The sequence below is a fragment of the Penicillium taxi genome (genome assembly GCF_028828555.1).
Source record: "Penicillium taxi strain IBT 34144 chromosome Unknown utg000006l_segment0_segment0, whole genome shotgun sequence".
In the NCBI taxonomy this organism is placed as follows: Eukaryota; Fungi; Ascomycota; class Eurotiomycetes; order Eurotiales; family Aspergillaceae; genus Penicillium; species Penicillium taxi.
This window is the reverse complement of record NW_026643208.1, coordinates 324,279-335,653: the sequence shown is the minus strand read 5'-3', so window position 1 is coordinate 335,653 and position 11,375 is coordinate 324,279. Positions and strand designations below refer to the sequence as shown.

Sequence of the window (11,375 nt, the reverse complement as noted above, 5' to 3'; positions counted from 1 at the left end):
GGTTGACGCGTCGAATGGTGGCCCTAAACTTAATGATGCCAATTTACAAGAGGGCCAGGCGCCTGTAAGGGCGCCTGTAACCCAACGCCGGTGTGGGATATGTAAGACACCTGGACATAGGAGGGAAACCTGTCCTAGTAGGCCCATTCAGTAGTTTTTTTTTACTATATTACATAGTAAATAATGGAGTTATTGGGATTCATAAAAATAAGTGGGTCAAACTGACCCGTTCAGTAGTGTGACCCGTTCAGTGGTGAAATACTTTAAAATACAACTAGTTATTATGCCGGCAGAACTATGCTTAATCAGCAGGATCCAACCAATCAAGAGATTTGATAATTGGGGCAATCCCTTACAACGCGAGATCCAAGATAAACGATTCGATTCTATTACCGGGCAATGAAATCCTTCTGGCCCTTGAGAGCATTAGCCAACACTTCAGGATACCATCGCTTTCCCACGTCTTGATGGCTAGTCACCCGGGCGACAAAAGTCCCTTGACCAATACTTGTGCGGAACATGTCATTGAATGTTGCTTCGGCATCTGATTTTACCTTAGCATCTTTGACCAGGTCACGGATGTGCTCTGGAATTTTAATAGAGATCTTCTCGGACGAAAGATCAGGACTCACACCCTGGAAGACAGGGAAACTAAGTCGAGGTCCAAGGGAGGCGCCATTAGAGTCTATAAAGTTGCTCTGTCGCATGCTAACACGATGCGTAGTGGCCATGCATATACCTCCGGTCAGTGCTTCAAGAGCTCGACCAATATTGACCACAAACGTATCTGGGAGCGGAGGAGCTGGAATCCAATCCCCAGCTTTATTTTGAACTTCCAGGCCGTGATGAGGAGTTCCTTGAAGGAGAAAGGTAAGAAATCCAGAGTCTTTATGAGCGCCGACTCCCTGGAAGCCTGTTTTATTATCCGCCGTTGCTGGTGGCTGTGGGTACTTGATCAACTTCAATTTATGTTGCTGTGGGTTATCAAAGGCTTTATCAAAAGCAGTTGGAGGAAGATCGAGAGCTTCTGCGATGAGTGGTGTGAAGGATTCAGCTAGAATTCGCACTTCATCCAAGTACCTTTCGAGCGCCTGGCGGAAATCAGGCAATGCCGTCTCATCCGGCCACTATATCACAAAGAAATGAGTCGAGGTAGTTGATATGATCCGGATAGCTGACCCACCTGATTTGGACCGCGGATATTTCTATACAAAGGCTCGTCCGGCCCTGGAGCTGGAAGCTCGGTTGCAAACTAAATTCGTGTTAAGTATGAGATTTGGTCGCGTTGCCTCAAGCTTACATCAAACTGCTCACGGTAGTCAGACTTATAAGCGGTAATTTCAGCTCCAAGTCGTGAATATCCGAGGAAGTGCGGACTATTGACCATCTCGATGTCTATCTTCTTCTCCAACGATAAATCGAAAAGGGCTAAAGCATTTCGGGTGATATCACTCTGAATATCAGATGAAATGGGTGGGTTCTGAATATAGAAGAACCCGACATTTATAAGTGCCTCTCGAAGGGAGGCGATGAATGCAGTCTTTGTTGAAGATGACTGGGTTTGCGAGAAATCCAGAACAGGAATTGAAGTAAATGAAGATGCCTCAGTCTGGGAGGTCGGATTTCAATATTGATCCGAAGCATCTTTGACGAGGGGGTCGAAGCTTACCATGCTTGAGATTAAATATCGTGACTCGTGAGAGACAATCCCAGTTTATAGAGTTAAGCTGCTTTCTAGGTGTATTTGTAGTTGTGTTCTCAACGACTCCTTATTTAGTGCGCTCCGAAGACAGGACGGTAATAATTCTAATTGGGCGGCGATGACGAGCGAACACCTTTACTTCCTAAGGAAAGTGGAGTAGACACCCGATTCATAAGGCATGAGGAGTAAGATTAGCAAGGAATGAATGATGCCAAGGTTGGTACCTTAAACCCCTTAAAAATAAGGCAGGAGCCGTCAACGTATTAGTTAGCACCCTCATTTAACTACACAAGCGGCTCTATCCCCGCGGCTATTGGGCTACAGACGATAATTGACGATGGAGAGGACAAACCAACCATGATTAGGGTTTATTTGGTCCAACGAGCAACGAGAACATGCTTTATGATCGCATATACAACATACACAGCTAGACAGAATGTCCAGAGTAAAGAAAACTTTACATAGTAATTATACGTGCTCCTACCGCTACAACCTTTACTACTATTTACCACTACATATTTTACTACTACCACTACAATGCCTTATATTTCAGGCATTTATTAAGAATTTTGTTCTTGTAGTGGGGGACCAGGTCACCTGACACGAGTGGAGATTGTGTATTTAAACATTCAGTTGAGAGATTAGACCATCAGACTACCTTGAACTTCTTGAGCTACCCCTTGGTTCTCCTTCCTTTCTCCCACACAGCTCCTAGATGACGGACTCTGACTGCATCTACCATGCTCCATAATTTAGCTAGGTTCGCAGACTAGCTAGGACGTCCATGTTCCCCATATCAATAGTTACTAGTTAATTGCTGAGTCATTAGTCATTTGTCCCTGCAATCCTGCCGAGGCATGTTTGCAGCTCGGCTCTCTTCATCTGAATTCTGACAAATAGTCTAGTACTGGCATTAGTTTATTCAGTCCAATTTCTATAATTCCTCCAGGCTCTAGCCAAGAAATATCAATCAATTTGCGGGGAGTTTGAGCTTCCAACTGACCTCCTTGTTCGCTGTTTACCAGCTTCCATCTTCACCATGGCATCAAGCACCTCGTATAAGTACTTCACAGTTGAGTTTCCAGCCAAACACCAATATGTTGCGCATGTGGAGATAAACCGACCAGAAAAGATGAACGCCTTCTTCGAAACGTAAGTTCACCGCGAAGACTCAGTCCACCTAGTTAAACGCTAGCTAAGAAGAAATAGCATGTGGCTCGAAATGGGCCAAATATTCAACAAACTCTCGGAAGATTCGTCAATCCGAGCCATAGTTCTCAGCGGTGCTGGCGATAAAGCATTCACTGCTGGCCTTGACGTGAGTACCGCGTCCCAAGGGCTGTTGGCAGAAGGCACAGCAGTCGATCCCGCCCGCAAAGCACTTCGACTCCGCCGCCATATCGCCGAGTTCCAAGACTGTATCACCGCTTTAGAGCGATGTGAGAAACCTGTCATTGTCGCTTTGCATGGCTACTCGCTCGGCTTAGCCATCGATATATCCTCAGCAGCAGACATACGTCTCTGTTCGCGTGATGTCAAGTTCGCCGTGAAAGAAGTTGATATTGGCCTCGCGGCAGATATTGGCACGTTGACTAGATTGCCTAAGATAGTTGGATCTTTCGGCTGGGTGAAGGACGTTGCGATGACCGCGCGGGTTTTTGGAGCTGAGGAGGCACTGCGTGTTGGCTTTGTTAATTCTGTACATGACTCGCGTGCGGAAACTATCTCGGCGGCGCTGAGCTTGGCTGCATTGTTGGCGACTAAAAGTCCTGTTGCTGTGCAGGGAACAAAGGAGATTTTGAATTATTCGCGCGATCATTCCGTGCAGGAGGGACTTCGCTATACTGGAGTTTGGAACAGCGCTTCTGTGCAGACGAAGGATGTGACGGCAGCGCTTATGTCGGGAATCCAGAAGCGCAAGCCAACTTTTGAGAAGCTGTAAGACTTTTCAAGATATGGGCTTGAACTTGACATTGATTTACCTGACCTAGTGTCAGTCCTCAGCTTGTGACTTCCAAGTTTCTGAGCTCTTATGAGGTATTTATGTGTGAGAACAACAAATATATCCTGATATCATCAAAAAAATGCGTATGGTTGTGTTGGAACCAATGGAATCTGGCCTACTGCAGTGAATGGACTCAGGAAGTGAATAGAACTAGTGGAATCGGGGCATATCCAATTCCATCGCGGGAACTTAGAATGAACACACATCCTGCAGCATAATTACTCCACGTATCAACGTAGTAGTAATAGTGCATCGAGACCCTGTGAACCGACAGGCTGGGATACTTAGTTGGGGCTTATCGTTTCTTCATTTTTTCAGGAGATCTTTCAATGCACCTGAGCCTTTAAGAATTCTTGAACGACACGAATTCACGTCGGAGAAATTGTGAGAGGAAAGAATTGAGAGGCTCGTACATTAGCTGATAGACAGATTGGCCACCAATAGGGGTAAGAGTGTTTTTAGTGTTGGTAATGCAGAACATGCATGTCAATACCGAAAGGTCTCTCTCAAGCTTAAAACTCAACTGTATCAAATACTTGTAGATGTTCCAAGCTGGAATGTTTCTATTCAAGGTCGAAGATGACCCTACTCAAAAGTACATTTGAAAAATCAAAACTGTAATCACTCCTGTAAGATCTGTTCAAGAGATCCCTCAGACCGACGAAGAACCAATTTCTTTACGGTAGCAGCCAATTCAGCTAGTGCTCCTTCGACAAAAATCGAGTCGTTTTCACTCCCAACCACACCCACATGCAACTGGCCGTCCTTCACGAATGAAACAGTCTTTGTAGGGTACGCTCCATCACCGTCCGGGTTCAGGATATCCACCTTACAATTTCCCCCTGCAAAAGGCATGGTATCGAAATCATCCCAGTCCTGATGATGAACGAGAGAATCGAATGATTCCAAGTCCGATGACCATTGCACGCAGTTCTTGGAGATTTTATTGAAACCCAGGAAATCATGAGCGGCTGACTCGGCACCTTGCTTCTGTACAAACTCGAATAGATCCATTGGTGTCCAGTGTGACTCAAAGACCACTCGAATGGGGGTGAGCTGATAACATGGGCCAACCACGTCCTCCGCATTGGACATTGTAATCATTCGACCAGAGGTGACGCCTCCAAATGTCACATCTGATGTGTTTAAACGGCGAGCCAGCACAACAGCCCATGCTGCTGTAAGCAAAGTGGCTGTCGTGATGTGCTCGACGGACGGGGAGATGCCGACGGACGTTGTACGGAAGATCGCCTTGTCCGTAGGCTGCGCCGAAGTCTCAAGGACAGATAATGAAGAGCCTCTGAGAAGATGGCTCCAATAGCTAATTGCCTTTTTCTGGAGGGTTTCGTCCTGGATACATGCCATGTACGAAGTGAATGTCTTAAAATCGGCAATGTGATCTCCACTGTAGAAAGTCTCCAGATCTTGAAGCATTCTGGGCAAACTGACCCCATCATATTGGGCATGAGATAGTCCTAAAGCAAGACATTCACGGCCTTCGTTGCTCTCTATATGCATCAGCTTCAGGAATGGTGATCCCAAATTAAAATCGGACTCAGCTGAGCAGATCTGAGCTACCGAGTCCTCAAGAGGTTCGTCAACCTGATGAAGAGTCACCGCAATATTGACTTTTTCTAAGACAACCTGATAGAATGATGCTTCATGGTTGATAAAAACAGTGCGAAGTATCTCATGAGTTTCAACAAGTTGTTTGCATGCGTGAAGCAATTGATCTCTGTTGATTCCCTTTTCGAAGAAGAGCATGGTATATTGAATGGAAGTCCTTGGGGCTTGAATTGTTCCCTTGATATCAAGGGCCTGGGAATCTGTGACCGGGTATACATCTTGAATGGACCAGTGAGGGTCGACAAGCTTCGGTCGGACAACATTAGACAAGAACTGGCCAACATCTATTTGACTCAACATTGAGAAAGGTTTGTAAGCACGGTCATTCTCCTTTAATGTCTGTTCTGTCTTCAGAACTCTCGCGGCATCGCTTAGACGCATGTGCTGGAAAATATCGGCCACAGATAATTTATGTCCCTGTGCACGAAGATTCGATACCAGCTTCATGGCTAAAACGGAGTCGCCCCCGAGACGGAAAAAGTTGTCGTCAATATCAATCTTTTCTTCCTCAATTCGTAGGATCTTAGCCCAGGCTGAGCGAAGGATATACTCTGATGCAGTCAATATAGACTGAGATGAGGTTTTTGACCACGTCTCCTGGAAACCCTTACGAAGCTGGATGAGAATTTCCTGCGGAATTCCACTCGCGAGCTGATTGAGCTCAGCCTGATAATCGATATCTTCTGATTCAGTGGGCAGTTCATTGATCACAATATATGCAGAAGGGACCATGTATGAGGGGAGAGAGTCGTGGACGAATTTGTCGAACTTCTTCAAAGATGCGGAAAGACTGCTGGGAATCAAGGCACGGATGACCGCCTTGATATTTGTACTGCTTGTAATCTCGTAATCTGCAGGAATCACTTGCACAGTAGCTTCCGCTGAAGACAGTTGCTGCAAGAAGACAATCAGCTCAGGTTGGAGCTCTTGGCTGTGAATAACAGCTGCAGTTGCACGAACTTCCAACGAGAGATATGTTGAGAAGTGAGCTTCAAGGTCGGTAATATTCACAGCGTGTCCTTGTACCGGAAGATGATGCTCTTTTCGACCAACAAACTCCAAGCTACCATCTTCTCGTAACTTGACAACGTCACCAGTAGATTGGACCTTTCCAGATCTCCCTGTGTATTTTGAGCTTCCACTAACCAACCACGCTGGTGACTCAACAACTTCTCCTGAAAAGAATGCCCCCTCGAGCCAAAGCTCACCAGCACAGCCGATTGGCGATAAAAGAGATGGATTTTGGAGATTGCACACCCATGGGACTACTGCACCAGGATAAGTTGACCCCTGCTTCGCATTCGCATTTGCTCGGAGCTTCTTTGAAGATTGATCCCAAGATAGAGGAGGATTCTTGTTGCGCTCCCAGATGTGATCCAACTCTGTTTCAGGCATATAAGAAATGTCACCAAGCCGTCTAGAAAGGTTGCGCGTCAGCTGAGAGCAAGCCATCTCCATTTGTGCAAGAACACGTTCCATTTGAGAGACTTGAATCAACCTGCTGTCAAAATTGGCACAAATTCTGAAACCACCCTTGCGAATCCCACAACCGATCATCAGCGGATATGGATTAAAATGGAGGGCTTCTTTCACAACATCGCCGACCTCAAATCCCAGTTCACTGCCAACATACTCTGGGTCTGGCTGAATAACCAATCCTGTAGGGGCTTCGCACGCATGCTGCGCATCCTGGCTGACCTTTCTGATGTTCTGCATTCCCATATGCTGGTATGAAGTCCGGGCCAATACACCCTGCTGCATGGCCTGGAGGTAATTTTCGATTGTGTCCTTCCGGTCGATGTGAATCCGAACAGGAACGGTTGCGATCAGTGGACCTACAATACCCTCGACTCCTGGAAGTGCAATATCACGGCCGGTAAGAGTCTCACCAAAAACGACATCATCACTCCCGGAGTATTGAGATGCCACCAGTGCCCATGCTCCGCGAATTAAGGTAGCCATTGTAAATGGAGAGCCTGAATTTGTCTCAACAGATATTTGTCGCTCAATCATTGAATCGGGATTTGGCAAGAAGTCTCGTGACGGCGTGTGTGGAAACTGGGGTCCTACAGCATTTTTCAATTCCCGACGCCAAAACTCTTGCATTGCCTCTTCGTCTGTGTTGGCCTCCCATTTGACAAATTGTCGCATCTGTGTTTGGACCTCAATGGGTTTTTTCTGCAAAACATTGCTGACTTGTTGGAGAACCAAAGGCTCGCTCCATCCATCGTATAGCTATAGAAGTGTTAATGGCGATTTTCTTATAATCCAATACTTCGACGGCACTTACAACATGATGAATTGTCCAGACCATGTATCTCTTTCCATCATTGGCATCATGGACAATGGCATATCGGGCGAGTTTATCTCCAAGGTCCATTCTCTCGTTTCTGTCACTCTCTAGATAACTCTGGAGGTCTGTGGAAGTTCTCCAGGAAATTTGTTCCTTTAATACAACCTGTTGAAGACCAGGTTCTTGAAGCTGGGCCAGTCGAGTGCGTAAAATGGGAAGAGCCTCCACAACTGCTCCCCATGCTTTTTTCAAAATATCGATGTCCATATCAGAAGGAATAGATGCTATTCTCTGGGCAATATACGGCTCGACAGATTTGAGTGAGAAGGTGATCAGTGACTCTTGAGTCGCTGTGCAAGGATAAATGTCCTGAATGTCAGACTGGATGAATCCATAAGTCTGCGACGCTTCAAGACAGGCACTGTCGGAGGCTTGGGAGATCATTGAGAACGCGGCAATTTCTGTCTGAGACTCTATATTGTATGGTGAAGCTGCACCAGCCATAGCCGAGAGTGTAGGGTTGTTAAATGTACTCATGACAGATAGATCAAGGCCTTGCGCCCTGCATATTGAAACTAATCGCATTGCTGCCAGGGATTCTCCGCCCAATGCGAAGAAATTGTCTCCAGGTTGGATACTCTCCTCTTCCAACTTCAGCGTCTGGGCCCATGACTGCCTCAATCGTCGCTCGAACTCACTTAGCTCTCTGGCAGCTGGTTTTTCCGTGCATCCATCTACCTGGCGCAAGTCGATAGTGGTGCCAAATTGGCGCAGCCGCTTGCGATCGGTCTTACCAGATATCAAAACTGGAATGTTGTTCACAGGGATATAAACTGTGGGTATCATATATCTAGGTAAGACTTTTGCGATTTCATCATTGGTTTTGGACACAATTCCGCGTAAATCATTTTGAAACTGTACTGATGTCAACTCGTCATTTTCGACAGTCTTCATCGATGGCGAGGTTATGAATGCTACCAGAGTCGGTTGACCTCCAGATCCTTGGGGAACAATGACTTCGACAATCACATTTGCATCCGAAGGCAGGCGATCTCTGAGTTGACTCTCAATTTCACCGAGCTCAACACGCTGTCCGCGCAATTTGACCTGGGTATCCTTTCTTCCAGAGAACACAATTCCACCAGAGCCGTCTGGATCATATCGTCCCAAGTCACCAGTTTTGTACAGACGTCCCAGGCGGCCAGTGAACTTTTTGTAACCCTCTACAAGCCAAGGAGGATCTCTAACGAAAGCAGACGCTGTCTTTTCAGGGTCATTCAAGTAGCCCTGTCCAACGATCGGACCTTCGACAAGCAACTCGCCAACAGCACCTATCGGCATGAGAATGTTGTGGTCGTTCGGGTCAACAATCCATATAGCCGCTCCATTTCCTGGACCGATAGAGATGTAATCTCGGCCCGTCGCTGCGCTACTATTCACAGTACATCCGATCGTGCATTCGCAGGGACCATATCCAATAATGATCCTAGCTGATTTTCCCCAGAGGGTAGCATCTCTAGCAGAGACGGCTTCCCCCCAAGCCCAAGACCATGCGATAGAGATAAAATAACATCTGGGTCCAGAATTCGGGCAACTGATGGGGTCAATCCGGCATAGTTGATCTTCATCTTTCGGATCACCTCATTTATATCGTTCAATCGATCTTCATCGGAGGGAATACAAAGACAGCCACCGTTTCCGACTGTCAAAAACATGCTGTCAATGCTGACGTCGAAAGCATATGAAGCGAAGTCCTATAGAATTGGTGAGTTAGGATCGGGAATGGGGATAGATCTTGATTTACCAGCACTCTAGAATCTTCGTCATAGCCAACGGCTGCTGCGCGAGGGATAGCGCTGCTTGTGTATGATTGATGTGAAATAGTTACTCCCTTTGGAGTCCCCGTAGAGCCACTTGTGAAAATAATGTACATTAACGTTGATGATGGTACCGATGCCGGTGTGGAAACTGCTTTGGCGGAAACGTTTGAAAAGGTTTGTTCCTCGACAACAAGAAGCTTTTCACTCGGCAAGATTGATGTCGAAAAATCATACTCTTTGCGAGAACACACCATTCTCTTTGCACCAATCTGCTCCGCCATATTCTGCAGTCGGGCAAGGGGGAGTGTGGGGTCCATTAGAGCAAATGTCGCTCCGGCTTTCATCACACCGAGTACTGCGACAATCGTCCACCTTGATTTCTCAAAGCAAACAGGCAGAACGTCGTCCGGTTCAACACCTGATTCTCTTAACAGAGCTTCCACGATCGAGGAGTACTGGTCAACTTCGCCGTACGTTAAATCACCATCCCAAGAATGGATTGCGACTTTGTCGGGGTGTTTTTGGGCTCGTTCAGAAACCATTTCATGCATGCAAAAACTGTAAGTTGGTGGTAATTCGTGATTGATTCTCCAGATCTCGTTCATATCACTTTCAGTTGGTCGCATACACTGTTCGACAGACCATGCAGAATTGAATATGCATAGCTTAATGATGTCAATGAATGCTTCAATTTGGTGGTTGATCGTATATTGCAGCATGTTATCCGAGTTCCACACCGGGTAAACCTGGAGATGATCATCATTGAATCTCAACTCGATATGAAAGTATCCCTTTTGTACTTGTAAGTCAACTGATAGTACAATTGCATAGTTGGGGGGGGGGGGAATTCATCTTACTTCAGCTTCCTTGTTACTTTGTGAAAGAGAGCTGGTACTCAGAAGCAGTGACGTCCGTCCAGAAAAATCTCCTTGACCAGCTGAACATGTCTTGATATACACTGAAAATGCTGCCGCAATATCTCCGACAGTACTTTGCAGTCCCGGCATGACTTTCTCTGTGGGCAAGCGATGTATCACCTCCGAATCCAAATCATTATCTTGAGATTTGTAGGCCCACTCATAATTGACAAGGCCTTCGTGTGTTCTCAAAAGACAAGTAAGCCAAGCCAAGAGCACAACCTCCTCCCTCATTCCTGTAGGAGTAGTGATTTCTTTAGACGAAAGGCCCGGGATATTGAATAATTGGACAGCATCATGAGGGGCTTCATGTTTATCATAAACCGAGCCGATTGAGCCCATCTTGAAAATCGGCCAGTTTATTGCTATATTGCAGTTCTGACTTGCGACTTGGGTAAAATCTTCGATTTGACGGTGATCGGGAGAGCAGTTCTTTTCATAACAATTCACGCAGTTTCTTTCGGCACAAACTTACCATGGAACCGGAAGTATTTGATAATATTAACATATGGAGCGAGACCGGCATGAAAAGTGGGCTTTTTATCCCAAACGTTCGCATCATTTTGCCAAGTTGCCCAAGTAATAGCCCAATTACGGAGTCAAAACTAGCGCAGTGAAACATCGGAACACTTGACCCCACTCGGCGGATCTGATAAAAACTTATCTGTTTTTATCAATCTTACAGACGAATGGGACATACAATGTACATCAGTATTCAGATACTACTTTCAAGCTTATATGGTGAGTTTCTGCAGGGGTCTCAAGTGTATTTTTATGGTTCTCTTTCAATAAATCCTTCCGAAAAAAGTATGATCCAATCTCAGTCTTTGCTTGCGTTCTGTTTTGTAGAAAGCTAGTGTAATGATGCTGATACAAAAAATACATCTCGCTGTAATATTACCACATTACGTCCATAGTTAAATACCAATACCAGCTTATTTTATTTTATTTTTGCGGCATTTTTCACTTTCTCCACAAACCCCGGGGGCTATTCTAGCTTATTGGATGCTTG

The 11,375-nt window shown here is 45.9% G+C and overlaps 3 protein-coding genes across 3 annotated transcripts; 1 reads left to right on the top strand and 2 right to left on the bottom strand.

The window, feature by feature from the left end:
* Window positions 1-389: 389 nt before the first annotated feature.
* N7495_009255 (isopenicillin N synthase family dioxygenase) lies at window positions 390-1,672 on the bottom strand (the record flags this gene model as incomplete). Its single annotated transcript, XM_057211906.1, has 4 exons — window positions 390-1,127; window positions 1,184-1,252; window positions 1,301-1,609; window positions 1,670-1,672. The coding sequence occupies 4 exons, from the start codon at window positions 1,670-1,672 to the stop codon at window positions 390-392; spliced, it is 1,119 nt and encodes a 372-aa protein (XP_057058769.1).
* A 1,069-nt stretch (window positions 1,673-2,741) lies between these two features.
* On the top strand, window positions 2,742-3,644 carry N7495_009254 (enoyl-CoA hydratase/isomerase family protein; the record flags this gene model as incomplete). The annotated part of the gene is made up of 2 exons (XM_057211905.1): window positions 2,742-2,854; window positions 2,912-3,644. 2 exons carry the CDS (start codon window positions 2,742-2,744, stop codon window positions 3,642-3,644), a joined length of 846 nt encoding a protein of 281 aa, XP_057058768.1.
* A 684-nt stretch (window positions 3,645-4,328) lies between these two features.
* sidD (nonribosomal peptide synthase SidD) lies at window positions 4,329-10,165 on the bottom strand (the record flags this gene model as incomplete). The annotated part of the gene is made up of 3 exons (XM_057211904.1): window positions 4,329-7,568; window positions 7,615-9,199; window positions 9,357-10,165. 3 exons carry the CDS (start codon window positions 10,163-10,165, stop codon window positions 4,329-4,331), a joined length of 5,634 nt encoding a protein of 1,877 aa, XP_057058767.1.
* Window positions 10,166-11,375: the final 1,210 nt, after the last annotated feature.